The sequence below is a fragment of the Glandiceps talaboti genome, chromosome 5 (assembly GCF_964340395.1).
Source record: "Glandiceps talaboti chromosome 5, keGlaTala1.1, whole genome shotgun sequence".
NCBI classification, from domain to species: Eukaryota; Metazoa; Hemichordata; class Enteropneusta; family Spengelidae; genus Glandiceps; species Glandiceps talaboti.
This window is the reverse complement of record NC_135553.1, coordinates 26,776,258-26,791,231: the sequence shown is the minus strand read 5'-3', so window position 1 is coordinate 26,791,231 and position 14,974 is coordinate 26,776,258. Positions and strand designations below refer to the sequence as shown.

Sequence of the window (14,974 nt, the reverse complement as noted above, 5' to 3'; positions counted from 1 at the left end):
TATTAATGAGCAATTTACGTAATTAATGATTTTCGGTAATTAGGCTATATCTCGAGAATGCACACTTCAAATTCATTATAACTTGGTACACACATTTGCGATACCAAAGCGCACCTGTCCTGAAAATATTACTAATGTAGCTTTTAGTTTTAATAAGTTATTGGCATATTTTTGTAGGCCAGGCCACTAAAAAGGAAAAAATAGTTTCTCGTCAGGAAATGTCTAAAGTGGTGCGACTTTATCACCATTTTCTAAAACACGACTGGCTCAATTCAAACGAAATTTATTGCATGTGTTCTGTAGGGTAGTGACAAGAACTGATTAGGTTTCGGTAAACATCCCAAGAATATTAACGAGAAATTGACATAATTAATGGTTTTCGGTAATTAGGCTATATCTCAAGAATGCACACTTCAAATTCAATATAATTTGATACATGCATTTGCGATACCAAAGCGCACTTGTCCTGAAAATATTATTGATGTAGCTTTTAGTTTTAATAAATTATTGGCATATTTTTGTAGGCCACTAAAAAGGAAAAAATAGTTTCTCGTCAGGAAATGTTGTCTAATGTGGTACGACGATGCGCTTATTTTTTTTTTTTTTTACATTCTCAACAAATGTCACAGTACATGTTGTGGTTGGCCAGGAGATCACTAACAGCAATGAGCAAATAGCAATTAATGAGAAAAAATAACTTATTACATATGTTCTGTTGTATTCCAACAATTGTCTGTAGGAACGACAATCTCAAAACTTTGCCCTTACGGAAGACATTCAGTTTACATCTGGTTATTCATCTAACACCCAGTCAAGTTGTAAAGTTGAAATAGAATATTCTTATCAAATTTAACAATCTAACTCTTTGAAATTGGCAAAATCGGATACTAGGACTAATTGGCTTTCGGTTTCGTCAATTCAATTAACTGACTGTGACCTGTTTGAACATTAAAAAACCTTCATCTTGAGTTATGCCTTCCTGTTACAAACCTGTTGCATTTGTACAAACAAAATTCCCCCCCCCCCCACCAGGTTGAACAAGTTCATTATCAGTTTTACAAGTTTCTTTTGATTGTTGGTGGGAAAACAGATGGTTTGGCAGCAATAGGAGAATGTGGTAGATTTCCCATCTGTGTCATGTCTGTTGGTTGAAAATACTACAAATGGACACTAATAGATACCCCTACAAATGCTACATTACTAGTAATGTTGAAAAGATTAGAAGAAGAAAGAAGTATAAAATCAATTAACTGGGCTTTTAATGTTACCTTGGATTCGGCTATGTATGGTTGAACCAGGGTGTAGGCTCCACTAGTCAGTTTTTGTCTGAATTCACCCAAAGGTTAAAAGACTGTGCTAGTCAGATCTGGCACGAAGATATCGAATCATCTCCTAGACTTCGTCCCTACAGGTATACCACACTTTCAAATCAATGCTTGAACCAGAGAGATATTTAAGTTGTGTTGTGTAAATTTAGAACAACACTGTCAAGATTTCACTGCTCTTCGCATCCTTTGCAAATTGAGAGGGGACGACATGAAAACATTCCTGTTGACTCAAGGTTTTTGTAAATACTGTATTACACATGTCCATCAGGTATACATGATCTGTACTGTATTGAGGACGAGTATCATTTCTTAGCAATTTTTCCGCTTTACAAGGACCTTCGAAATGAATTGTTACCAAGGTGGTTTCGTTTGAACCTTTCCTATGATAAGTTCATTTCACTTTTGAATTCTGATAATGTAACTTATTTAATAACTTAGCTTCATTTATTTATTTTGCAATGAAAAATAGAGAGGAATTTCCCTCTATGAACTGAAACGTTTGTGTTATTGTTTGCTCTGTGGGCATGTGGCCTTATTGTTTTGAAATAAACTGATTGATTGATTGATTGATTGATTGATTGATTGATTGATTGATTGATTGATTGATTGATTGATTGATTGATTGATTGATTGATTGATTGATTGATTGATTGATTGATTGATTGATTGATTGATTGATTGATTGATTGATTGATTGATTGATTGATTGAAACAAAATTTAAACAAATGAATTAGATAATACAACGGTTTGACAAATGGTGTGAACACTTTACTGGGGACACGTACACGTATGTTTTTTACGAGCAAGACAGCGTTAGAAGTAATTGGATATGACATCCCTATCAATTCTGACCAGTCAGCCCTACTGAGTGACACGTACAATAGCAACACATACACAGTCAGGTATAAAAAAAATAAAACAACTGAAGTACTGGTAAAACAAGCCACACAACTATATTGAACTAAAACCAATGTAGCAAAGAAATGTAAAAAAACATCACTTACTACAAAACACAGTTCAACTTCCCTAAGAAACTTCTCTATCCAAACAACAAATAGAAACTGTAATTTATAACGATTCAAAACTATAATGTTTACCTCAAAATCAAAACTTTACTTTTCAGCGTAATTTACCCTGGCATAATTACACTTGTAAACCATTGAACTTTATTATGTAAGAATAAACTAAATCTGAATAATTTTGTAGTTGCAGAAAACAATTCTTGATTTGGGGTTTATTAAAATTATGTTGAGTCCGATAGCGAGTTTCTGAAATTGCCCGTTGTCAATTCACATTTTAAAACAAGGAAATTTCGAGCTATTTATAAAACGTTCCGCGAATCCTCATACATTCTGCAAGTAATTATGTCGAACGCTATGTTTAGATGTGTGATGATGATGATGATGATGATGATGGTGGTGGTGGTGGTGGTGGTGGTATTTGAGGAGGTAGAGCCGGGGTGGTACATTTGGCAGGGGTGGATGAACAGCCTGGTCATGGTTTAATGGGGTCCCTCCATGACAGTTTAGTAGTGTTCCTTGATGTTGTGAGACTGGAATTTCAGGAGCTCGAGGTAAAACATGTGGTGTAGATGAAATACACTGTTTCAATTGGTTTCTTTACAAGCATGACATGAGGCCTTTGTAATGTGGTCAATTAGCAAATGAAACAGTATACTTTTACGCTTGATATTGATGCTATAAACGATTGTTGTACACACAGAAAACGCTTTACTTTCGTGTTATGGTTGTACCATCCAGGAGGGACATATGGTGGATAGAAATTATAAGAAGGGTGTCATAGCAAAATTGCAAGAACAACGTGATAGACAGAAAAATAAGGAAGAGCTCCAAAGAGAGAAATTATTGACTCATGGGAGTCACCATTGGAGGAAAACCATGATGTCCAGAATGAAAAACTCGTCCAGTCAATATTGTGCAGTAAACTGTCTCTGTGTTCACCTAGTCCGTATACGTAGTTACTTGGCAATTTGGTGGATATTTGGATGAACTGGTCGGAGAAGATGAAGGCAGGATTTACACTTGTATCTAGTCTGAAATATGAAAGTTGTTTGAAAAATAAATCAAACACGCTGTCGAGTAGTTGGTATGTCGAACAATATGTTTGAGAAGAAAGTAATAGTGCTAAAAGTACGATTATCAACAATACTCCCTTACAATTTACGCCACCAACGTTCAATGTATGACTCAGCTGCACTAGCTGCAACTGAACATAACCTCTGAATTTTATGCAGGATCGATGTGCCGCCAATTCAACATTCCAAACAACTGCTACATATACATGGACTTGTTTTCGGCTTTAAAGGAACCCATGACGAAAGTATACATAAACGTAATAAATAATGCTAGCTTTCGTTACAGCTTCCAATTGCAAAGTACTATGATTTATTATGATAGTATTTTAGATTTATGTAAACAAGAGTACTTCAAAAATGAAATAAAGCTCAATAATTTTAGATGATGATTTCATTTCCAATAACATAACGGGAAATTTGTTTCAATCATGTCTTTGTTAATAAAATTAATAGTTCAATGTTAATGTTTTTATTTTTGTTTCAATGTCAAATAAAATGTACAATGATAATGAAAATGATATGATATGATATGATATGATATGATATGATATGATGTGATGTGATGTGACGTGACGTGACGTGACGTGACGTGACGTGATGTGATGTGATGTGATGTGATGTGATGTGATGCGATGTGATATGATGTGATATGATATGATATGATAAACACAGCATGAAATATATATATCGACATTGACTTACAAGAAAGACAATGTGCAATATCAATATTAACGTATCCGTGGAACGAAATCTACCATACCTTTTCTCTACTTTATAAGTAGTGACACTTCACTTCATTCTCCTACTCTGAAGAATGTGATCATGAATTACACGACATAGTGACATAATTTTCACTGTTACTAGTATAGGCCAAAGACATGGTCGTGGTTTCAATTAAGGGATGTTGTGCATGGTACTAGCCGTGCTTAGATAGAACGTCTTGAGGTGTGTTGTTTTTGACTATGCATTCCTTTGATACAGGTGATTAGTAATACCATAAAAACACCTTAGATATTGACGACAAAGAGAAGTAGACTAAAGATTCACACACTCATGCTCGTCATCAAGTTCTTAGTTGAAACTAAATATAAAAATGTTCAACGGCATTGGCCAACACCTGATACTTATTTTCATGTCATTTCCATAACTAAAAGTGATCTCTGGTCTGTTTTTTTTCATATATATATTAGCTATTGTCATCGAACAATAAAATAATTACACTTCTTACTGGTTTATTGACTTTATGCCACGTCCTGGCTAAGAAGCTAACAGAGGGCAATGAAATCCTGGCCACTTAAAGTTATACCAAGGCTACACAAAAATTAAATAGAAAACAAGAATTGGAGTAACGAAAAGACTCTGCAACAAGAATTGTCGTCAAAAGAGTCATTTCGTTCCCAAGATGACAATAACTTATATGATATATGGAAAGGAAAATATGATCGCGCTAAAAGAAACGTACGTGTCTGTGTAAAATTTAAAACAAAAACAGAAAATTACGTTTAGCATCAAAAGAACATGCAGACGAATTAATTTAACAAAGAACAGCAAATGCCAATAAAGAGATCAGAAGAATTTGAAAATCGGGAAGAAAACATGAATTAAGGGAGCTTCTTTTAGATGCAAGAGATATTTAACACACTCAGAAAGAAAACGATTTAGAAAAACAGGATGCTGAATTCAATTAGTATTCAGCGGCCATATTGGATCCTAATGTGACATCAATTTGATTTGAAGAGGAAAGTTTGACATAGGAATATGTACACATCTCATGGGGTTCCTAGAAACTTTGTGGGGGGTTTGACACTTTTCGAAATTTTAGGCGATTCAGACCATTTCGGGTAACAATTGCCAAGCTTTATATTAAAAAATAGCAGCATTGAAATATTTTTACGAAAGAAAATGTTTAATAACATCTCGACAGTAAAAGGTAGGGGAAGAACTTCTCACGGGGGGGGGGGGGGGGGGGGGGGGGCTAGTTCGCGTAAGTGCGGCGCTTGAGTTTTCATTCAACCTTCTGTTTGATAAAGATGTCAAAAAACAGCGCCCTCATCGGCAACAATCGCTTCATGTGATATACCTGTGTCGATGGGAATCGATGGAGTTTTGCACGGACTTCGATCTTTGATATGCTTACACGTCACACGATCAAAGCAAGAGGTGTAACAGTAAAGTCACAGAGTAATTCGCTTCGTTGAATAGCGCCATTCTTGTATGGAAACACACAAGTTCTTCTCAAAGTGACCTTTGACAGTGACTGGGGTGTGACGAATAATCTTGGCAATGGCCGCAATCGGAGTAATAACGTTGATCGTGGTGGTGGCATCACTGATTGTCTATCCACTACTAAAGTACTTGAAACTTTGGCGGATAGTCAACAAAATTCCAGGACCTCCAGCCGTACCATTTCTTGGAAATGCACATCAACTTGAACGTGATGGCACGGGTAAGGTCACCATACACCTGCCATTGTAATAATTTATTGACCCTAATTGATCTGTTCTAGGTGTCAGTCTTCCCATGGAAGTAGAACTCTTCCAATAGCAAGGTCACTAAAGGTCATAGTGTTTGGAAGTGCATTGTCTGGCACTTTATTTTGTCTTTTTTTGTTGTATGGAAGTAACCCAAACCAATATAACAATATGAATGATCAACTGATATAAGAATATAAGACTACAATTATTGGAGATATTATTTGGAACGGAGTCAACATAATGATAGTGACACTAATAGATCTGTTAGCTGCAATAATCGTCTTGCTGCGATTTTGAGGAGTTTTTCGTCTGTTTTGGCGACTTTTTAAGTTTTGGTGTTTAACCCGCATCAAACTTGAAGCTGGTTAAACACCAAAACTTAAAAAGTCGCCAAAACAGACGAAAAAAACCCCTCAAAATCGCAGCAAAACGCTACAATTATTGCAGCTATAGATCTGTGAGATAATGCACATACGACTGTCAACAGTCGTCTTTAACATGGTGTGTGTTGGACCACTCTGTGTTGGACGTTGGATGAAGTCAGATTATGTAACAGGGGATTACTAGTTTATCTATGTGTTCGATTCGTCAGTGAGTAGTGCACATTCTGTATCATGTGTAGAGAACAGAGAATGTACACTGTACACTGTATGTATGAATGTATGTCTATCTTGCTGTTGTTGTTGTTGTTGTTGTTGTTGTTGTTGTTGTTGTTGTTGTTGAAAATCCTATTTATTCGTTCATGCAAAGCAATATTTTGACAATTATTCTTATCACATTTTGTTTATTTTTCCGCTACCTGAGTTTTACCCAGTATTTTCGACTTAACTCATTCTGTAAGGGTTGTGGGCTAGACTAGTTCTGTAGAACTATTTCTACAACCCCCACCAGGTCCATGTAATTACTGATGTATTTGATTGAATATTCTTTGACTTAATTTAATTTATATATTTTGTTAATTTATTTGTTATGTATGTTTTTTTTCCTGGTGAAATCAATAAATCAAATCAAATCAATAAATCAACTTGCTGATTATTATATCGCATGTTATGGGTTATTTATATGTACATAATTAGTAAGAAATAAATAAATAAATAAATAAATAAATAAATAATGGGCGTCTGAATACAGACTAGTTTACACCTACTATCCTGAACTTGTTATGACCATCTTTACCTATGATCTTATCAATTGTTCACAATTAACATTACCATGCAAACAATGCTATGTGTATAGCTGCAATAATTTTGTTTGCAAAAATTTTCTTCTTTTTTTCATTTTACTGAATTGTCACTTTTCTTTTCTGTTTATCTGTCAAGGTTTGCCAAAAAAAAAAATACAAGAGGCAATTAGTATTTTTTTTAAACAAAGTGAAAAATGTTAAAGTTACAGCAGCTATATTGCCACATCATACATGACCGTTCTTTTATTTTGCTGTCATTGTTGCACAACAGTGCTGCAAACCTTGGATGCAAACACTTATTTCACTGAGTTGCCATAGTCTAAAGGCTATCCAATGGCATTTGAATCTGAAGATATCTTTCAACATTTGAATCTGAAGATATCTTTTGATGTTTGAATCTGAATTAAGATCTCTTTTGACGTCTAGGGAAGTCATTACATTACAAATTCATTACTTCTCTATAATTGTCTCATTAATATTCACAATTGTCGTAAATCTCCAACGTAGGAGGTATTATTCTATACTGTAATTTAGAGTGTACCAAGGTCTGTTAATTTGTGTCAAAGTGATAGGCTATTCTAACAGAAAACTATGAATTATGGTTAAGTCACAAATACATATGTATTTATTTCCTCTCTTCCAGAGTTTTTTAATCAGGTTGTGAAATGGGCAGACGAATATGAAAAATCAAAAATGTTTCGACTATGGCTTGGACCAAGACCTGTTGTCATGGTATCCAGAGCTGATGCTGCTGAGGTGTGTTAATTGATGATGATAGTCAATTTTATCAGACAACCTTGAAACGTTTTGTATCAAACATCATATATTGAACCATATGGATAAATAAGGACTTATTACCCAGACAGTTGAGCCTTCAGGTTTTCTAAGATAGACACAAACTAAAACTATTGTCACAACATGTTGATGCAACAGTGATAAGCTATTGAATGGATGTTGGTGTATTTATAGTCTCAGTAGGGAGGCATCGCTGAAAACAAGTTTATTTAGAGTTCCATGAACTTGCAGTGATGTTTTGAGAGTTCCAATGTTTACACTATGTTGATCACAGAGTGATTAAAATCTCACAACAGAGTAACCAATAGATCACCCACTTGTGTAATCTATCACCTTGAAGTACATTAGATTTAGTTTGTCTTTAGTTTGCATCTTTAGTTTGTATCTATCTTGGTAAACAAACGGCTGGATTACCAGTGTCATAAACTTCAAACAGACCAACTCTTTCCAAATAAAAACAAAATATGAGTAAATAATGTGCACCAGTGATGAAGAGCACCTTTCCTATTAAAGTCACCCACCAACATTTCCTATATCTTACTGTGTGTTGACACGAAAGAAAACATTTTATCATTTTGACCCACAGCAAAAATTGTTGTCTTGGCCACAAAAAAGAAAAGAATTGTTTCTGGTCAATGCTCGCATCACTTAAATACCTTCATGTCAGTCTTTTTTTTGTGTTTTTCCAGCCCATGCAGTCTAGGTCTGTAGAGAAACACAAAAATAACCCTCCCTACTTCAGTGAAGACAACTGCAGAGCCAATCATGAACAAGCAAATGACATCTGCCCCACACACTTGCTATAAAGTACTAATTAAAAAGAACAGTAACTGCCATTTAATAGTAGATTGAGTGACAGGTTTGTTGAGAATGATATTAAAAGAATTTTCAAAATTCATGTCACTTTAGACAAAATGTTCTGACCAGAAACAGTTCTTTTTTTCTTTTTTTTTTTTTTTGGGGGGGGGGGATGTCATTAGAGAGCACATTGGCTGGAACAACTGAAGTCATTAAATAGGTTTAAAGTTGCACTAGCTGCAATTAGAACATTTTTTGAAAATAATTTGTGTAGGTACAATAACTTGCTTGTAATATCGTACACCTTGAATAGCATTTCATCACCTTTTTAGCCCCACTGTCAGCGAAAGCTGAAAGCGTAGCTTTAGGTATAGGTGGGTATATGGGTATAGAGGTATAAGTGATCATAGGTGTCCGTCATTTTTTAGCACAACTGAACTGAGGTTCAGTAGTGCTATAGGGATCGCCCGGTGTCTGTCTGTCTGTCTGTCTGTCTGTGTGTGTGTGTGTGTGTGTGTGTGTGTGTGTGTGTGTGTGTGTGTGTGTGTGTGTGTGTGTAAACAACTTAAACTCAAAAACTGCTGAACCGATTGCCATGATATTTGGTGGGTCCATTACCTTGGGTGTCTAGTTGGGAAATTGTTCAAATCAAAATGATCGCATCACAGATGTGTGATTTGGGTCAAAAAATGTGATTTTTGGTCAAAAAACTTAAACTCAGAAACTACTGGGCAGATTGGTGCCAAATTTGATGGGAACATTCTTAAGGGGATGTAAAGTAAGATTTGTCCATGACGGGATGATTCCATCAGTGATATGCAAATTAGGGCTGAAAATGTGTCTTTTTGGTTAAAAATCTATAATTCCAAAACCACTGAGCAGATTGGGCTGAAATTTAATGGAAATGCATTTAGGGATGTATGGACGAAGATATGTTAAGCATACCATGATTCCATGAGTGATATGGAATTAAGGTGTAAAAATGTGAATTTTGGTCAAAAACTTATATCTCAAAAAATACTAAGTGAATGAGTTTGAAACTTGGTGAGATGTTTCTAGAAGTGTTATTCTTTGTCATTGCTTTTCCTCAAAAATCTTCAACTCTGAAATTACCCAGTAGATTGAGCTTAACTTTGTTGAGAATGTGTAGATTTGTCCTCATTAATAGCTGACACAGTGAGAACAGTACATTGTTAATTAACTATAATGTTTACTTTACTATTTCCTCTGGTGGTAAAGCCTGTAGCATGGCCAGTTTGGTTTATGACTGGATTATGTAATATATTGTAAGACAGCTGTTTCATCACCTACCCATATAAACTGAATGTAGCTGGCTTTTACAATATTACAATAAGACAACCAAGAAAGATAAACCTGTTACATTGGTATGACTTGGTTCCAAATTGATTTAAAAAAATAAAGAAGTACAAAACCTTGTAGACACATCCCTTTAAAGTTTGATTAGGATGTTGCTATACTTGTCTTGTACACTTCCAACATAGGATGGCTGGATTATGATGATGGAAATTAGGTATGAAAATTTTGTTTTGGTTACAACTTTAAATCTTCAAAAAATTATATATCTATCATTGCCCTGAACATGAAGTTGTGTGGCAACGCAATATTTGCGCTATTTTTTATTTTCATCATCTTCTCCGAAAGTGACAGTCAGAATACTTCGATATTTGGTGTGCATGTTCCCTATTCAGATTTGTTCATGCCAAGTTGCTCTGTGCTATTTTCAATTTTTTATGATTTTTTTTTTCAAAAATGATATTTTCATCATCTCCTCAAATACTACTTGTCAGATTGCTTTGTTATTTGATGTGTTGATGTGCAGAGGGTAGCTTACTCAGATTTGTTAATTTCAAGTCAGCACATCTTCTTTTCTATTTTTGATGATTTTTTTTTTTGTAATTAAAAAAAAAATATATGTTAATGAGCATTGTGACTGACGCCATATTGAAAATCAGTCGACGAGACTTTAAGTAAACTACCACTTTTCAAAAGACACCATTGACGTCAAACAAGCGATGTAATATGTGGTATAGTCATAATTGTACGCATTATGCGCCCAAATGACAAATGTTTGTTCGAAACAGGGTTGTAAACTTCAAATCCAAATTCTGCACCCCTTCTACATAATGGTTCATTCCAGTATATGCTTTCGTGAATTTGATAAAATCATTCCTTGCCTGAAAGTTTATGGTCGATCGCTGGAGGGGACGATTTTTGACAGTCAGTCGTCAATAAAAATGATAATACTGTACCCCATTTTGAAAGGGAAAGTACTTTGTGGTTCATTTATGGAGTTTTGATTTTGTATTATCAATATTGGGGGCAAAATCGCCACGTCAAAATTTGCCAATGTGGTAATGCACGACATCCTTGTTCACAACTAGCTATTTCTATAAATTGAAATTCTGCTAATTTTAGTACTTTTTGATTTTTTTTTCCTATGGCATTTCAATTGTATATCACAGCAATATTAATAAAATGCCATTTTTGGTCAAATTTAGGTGTTTTTTCGATTCTCTTAATTCATGAATTTATGATGTCGTCGGAAAAGCCACTAGATGTGACAATCAGCTGGAATGAAAACAAACTACATTTGCACATCTGTATTTGTATTTATTGTCATTTTTAGACTAATTTTCCTGAAAATTCACAAATTTTGGGATTTTTGTCACATTTTAAAGCTGTCTTTCTCTACGTTTTTCAAAATCCATGAACGAAGATTTGTAGTACGTGTGGATTTGAATTGAATGATATACTGGGTGCTGAGGCACGTAGTAAAATCCTTGACAGAGCTAGAGATAGGATTTGAACGTAGTCCTTACAGTCATATAGAATCTTCGTAAATGTCATGTCACCATGTATGACAACCATGGGACAGCAGGTTTGTAAATCTTCTGCAGGTATGTTCTATACAAAGCACTTATCCCCAAAAATCAGTGAATTACGTGATGTATTACAACTATGGCTTTCAAGAGAACATAAATTCGTAACCATGAATAAATGTTTGTGTAGTTTTATTAGCACAACTGAACTGGGGTTCAGTAGTACTATAGGGATCACCCGGCATGTGTGTGTGTATGTGTGTGTGTATGTGTATGTGTGTGTGTAAACAAGTTAAAGTCAAAACCGCTAAACCGATTGCACCTGCAAGGAGGTCCAACTTTCTGTATATATATGTTTTATAGTGAGACATCATATGAAACCACTAACCACTTTATTACATCGCTAAAACAAAACTGCATAGTGAAGAGCTGAACAACTGAACCACTTCTACATGTTACCAAAATAAAAAATAAAAAGAACAGCAGAGCTATTCTGACCGATAGGTCGCTTGTTGTAAACATGTTTTTTTTGTAGCTGTATACACAATAAATCAAATCAAATTGGATCCACACCGTAAAAACATTACCCTCAACAGCAATCATAATTTTCAACCTGTTTCTGTTTCTGTACTGCTTATAGGTAATAATGAACACTGATTAACATGTACAATATCTATTTATTCAATGTGGTATTTTAACAATTTTCAGTGAATATATTGTGGACTTGTCTGATCCAAAAATGATACTCCAGTTACAACCAGTACAGTTTTAACAAAGCCACAGATTCAAAACCAAGCTTTTGCTCAATATTTAAACTTATCACTACACCACCTACAGATAATAATGACTGCTAATTAACACATACAATGTCTTTTTATAAGTACCTGCAGTTGACAAAGTTTTAGTGAATATATCTTTGGTTATTTGATGAAAAAATGTCTCAGTTGCAGCTAAGCGCAGGTTAATAGTACACTGATGCATAAAGTTTCAATTGGGGTGGACCATTTGATATCCGAGGGGGGGGGGGTGAAAAAAAGATGGACCACTGCTGCTAGAAAAAAAAGTCTTGGCAGGGAAATTATGCACAAATTCAAGTGTACTGTTCAACCTGCTCGTACCTCTCCAACCAGGACACTTGTCAGATAACGACAAACATTTTCAAACATATGTCAGGGACCAGTCAGTTTTGTTGGCCTGTGGTACATATATATATATATTTGCTCTTGTCTCTGTTTCATAATTTTTTTAATTATTACTTCATGTAAGGGTTCAAACATAACTATGCATAAAATTATACATATACATGTACATGTATTACCAAGCTACCACACTATTTACAGAACATGTCATGTAAATGTTTGGCTGTTTCACAACCAGTGCTTCACTTATCTTGCACTTTGGGGCAAAAGTGAACCTGAAGGTTTTGTAATGGTAATCTTCATACTATTAGATAGTTTATAAAAGAACTTAATCTAAATTGTTCTAGTCACTTCAGTGTGAATTTGTCAGAAGGGATGATATACTTCCTATTTCAGACACTACATGTATCAACACCACAACTCAAATTCAAGTTTCTATTGTACACTATAGGTATACCTAAAGTGCTGTAACACATCAGTAACTTTACTATACATGCAATATTAATGCCCCTATACCAATGTTACAGGCCCACTTTTATAACATGAAAAACCTATTCAAAAAGTCATATTTTCTTCTCTTTTCTTTTCGAAGCTTGGCAATATAACCTCAGAGGCTATGAATAACCTAAAAATTGCCTAAATAGAAACAGAAAACTCCAGATCTGCCAGGGGGAAAGCCCTTGGACTCCCTCACCCCAGAGGCCACTCATTCGTTAAACCAACAATAAGATTCACCAAAATTGGTAAAAAAAACTTCAAAAGCTTCTAAGTTCTAGGACCCCATAAGAGGTAGACATGTTCCAGTCTCAAATCAAAGTTCTTCCCTCCACCTCTTACTGTCAAGATGCTATGAAACTTTATTTCAAAAATGTTTCAACCCTAAGTAGTTGCTTTTTACATGTTAGAGCTGTCTTGTAAAGCTTGCAAATTATTGTCTGAAAGTGTCTGTGAATAGCCTAAATATTGGCTTTAGGAGTAAAAATCTTGCAGGGCTTCTAGGGACAGACCCCCTAGAACCCCCCCCCCCCCCCCCCACACACACACACACAAGAGGTTGACATATCCCAATCTCAAAGCTCTTCCCTCTACAGCTTACTGACAAGATGCTATGAAACTTTATTCATGGGGGCATCAGTGACTTTTTGTCAGCCCAATTAAAAAAAAACACTGACCACCCCCTATCCCCCAGGCTGGAGAAACTGACCGGTCTGTCTGAATGTTTGAGCTCACCAATCAAGTTTCCGATTTGCATTTTCAGTGTGTTATCATACCATGGGATAAAAACTGTCAATGATGTCTATTTAATTGAAAATCAAACATGTATTGAAATATGTAATTTTCTAAATATAATCTGTGTGTGATAGAACAGCATCTCTTTACTCTCTGTATTACCCTGTGCGAAAACCAAATAGAAAATTGTGGCAACAAAAGTAGGAGTTCAACATAGGTGTAAAAAAAATCTGGATATCTCAAAGAAGCAAAGAAAAAAAAAGTTGCCAGCCTAGGCGAAGGAGAAAAAAAAATAATTCACAGGCACGCAGGTGGGAAAAAAATAATGACTCTCCACCAATCTTCCAAGCCCCCCCCCTCCACCAGGATATCAAATGGTCTACCCCTTAGTATCAGATGTCATTGATGATAAAATACTTGTATTTTGTTTTCATCTGTGATGAGTCAGCATTTGTGAAGTGTCCTTATCTACTCATGTTGTAGTCTCACAGGTATAGTCTGTTTATAAAATGCAATGTCAATCTACAAATAAGCATATGTTCAATTGTGACACTGTACATATCTCATACATGACATTATCCACCACCCCCACCCCATCCCCAATTATTGTTTTGGCCAGGAATCGGGTTATAAGTGTCATAAGTTTGAAATACAAATATGTGTCAATTTTATGTTTAGAAAATCAAAATAGGTATTGCTGGGACAAATCTCAGTTAAGTGACCAATTGTTGAAAACAGAAATTCTAGAACTCCAGTATAGAGGATATTGTTTGCCATAGCTTTTTGAATATTTAGGAAGAGGCCATTATCATCATCACCCCCCCCCCCCCCCCCCCCCCATGTTCCCATATCCATATACTGTTGTCATATTTTCACTGTGTGGTCAAAGTACCTACATCATGTGACAATCATAATTTCTCTTGTTTGGTAACAAGTGAGTCATCTGTATCCATGACATCAAATTAGCATATTACTCATATGATATATCTCAACATAATGTCTTTGAGGTCAAAGTTAGCAATCATATTTCTCTCTATTGTTACCCAACAAGTGGATCATTTTTTTGTGTCTTTGAAAGTTCAATGTCCACC

At 35.2% G+C, this 14,974-nt stretch overlaps 1 protein-coding gene across 1 annotated transcript in view; it reads left to right on the top strand.

The window, feature by feature from the left end:
- The first annotated feature begins 5,707 nt into the window (after positions 1-5,707).
- Positions 5,708-14,974, top strand: part of LOC144435864 (cytochrome P450 4V2-like) — a 30,236-nt gene continuing 20,969 nt past the window's right edge. Inside the window, exons 1-2 of the mRNA XM_078124503.1 lie at positions 5,708-5,870; positions 7,725-7,837. Coding sequence (XP_077980629.1) covers positions 5,708-5,870; positions 7,725-7,837 — 276 coding nt within the window. The remainder of the gene's footprint in view (positions 5,871-7,724; positions 7,838-14,974) is intronic.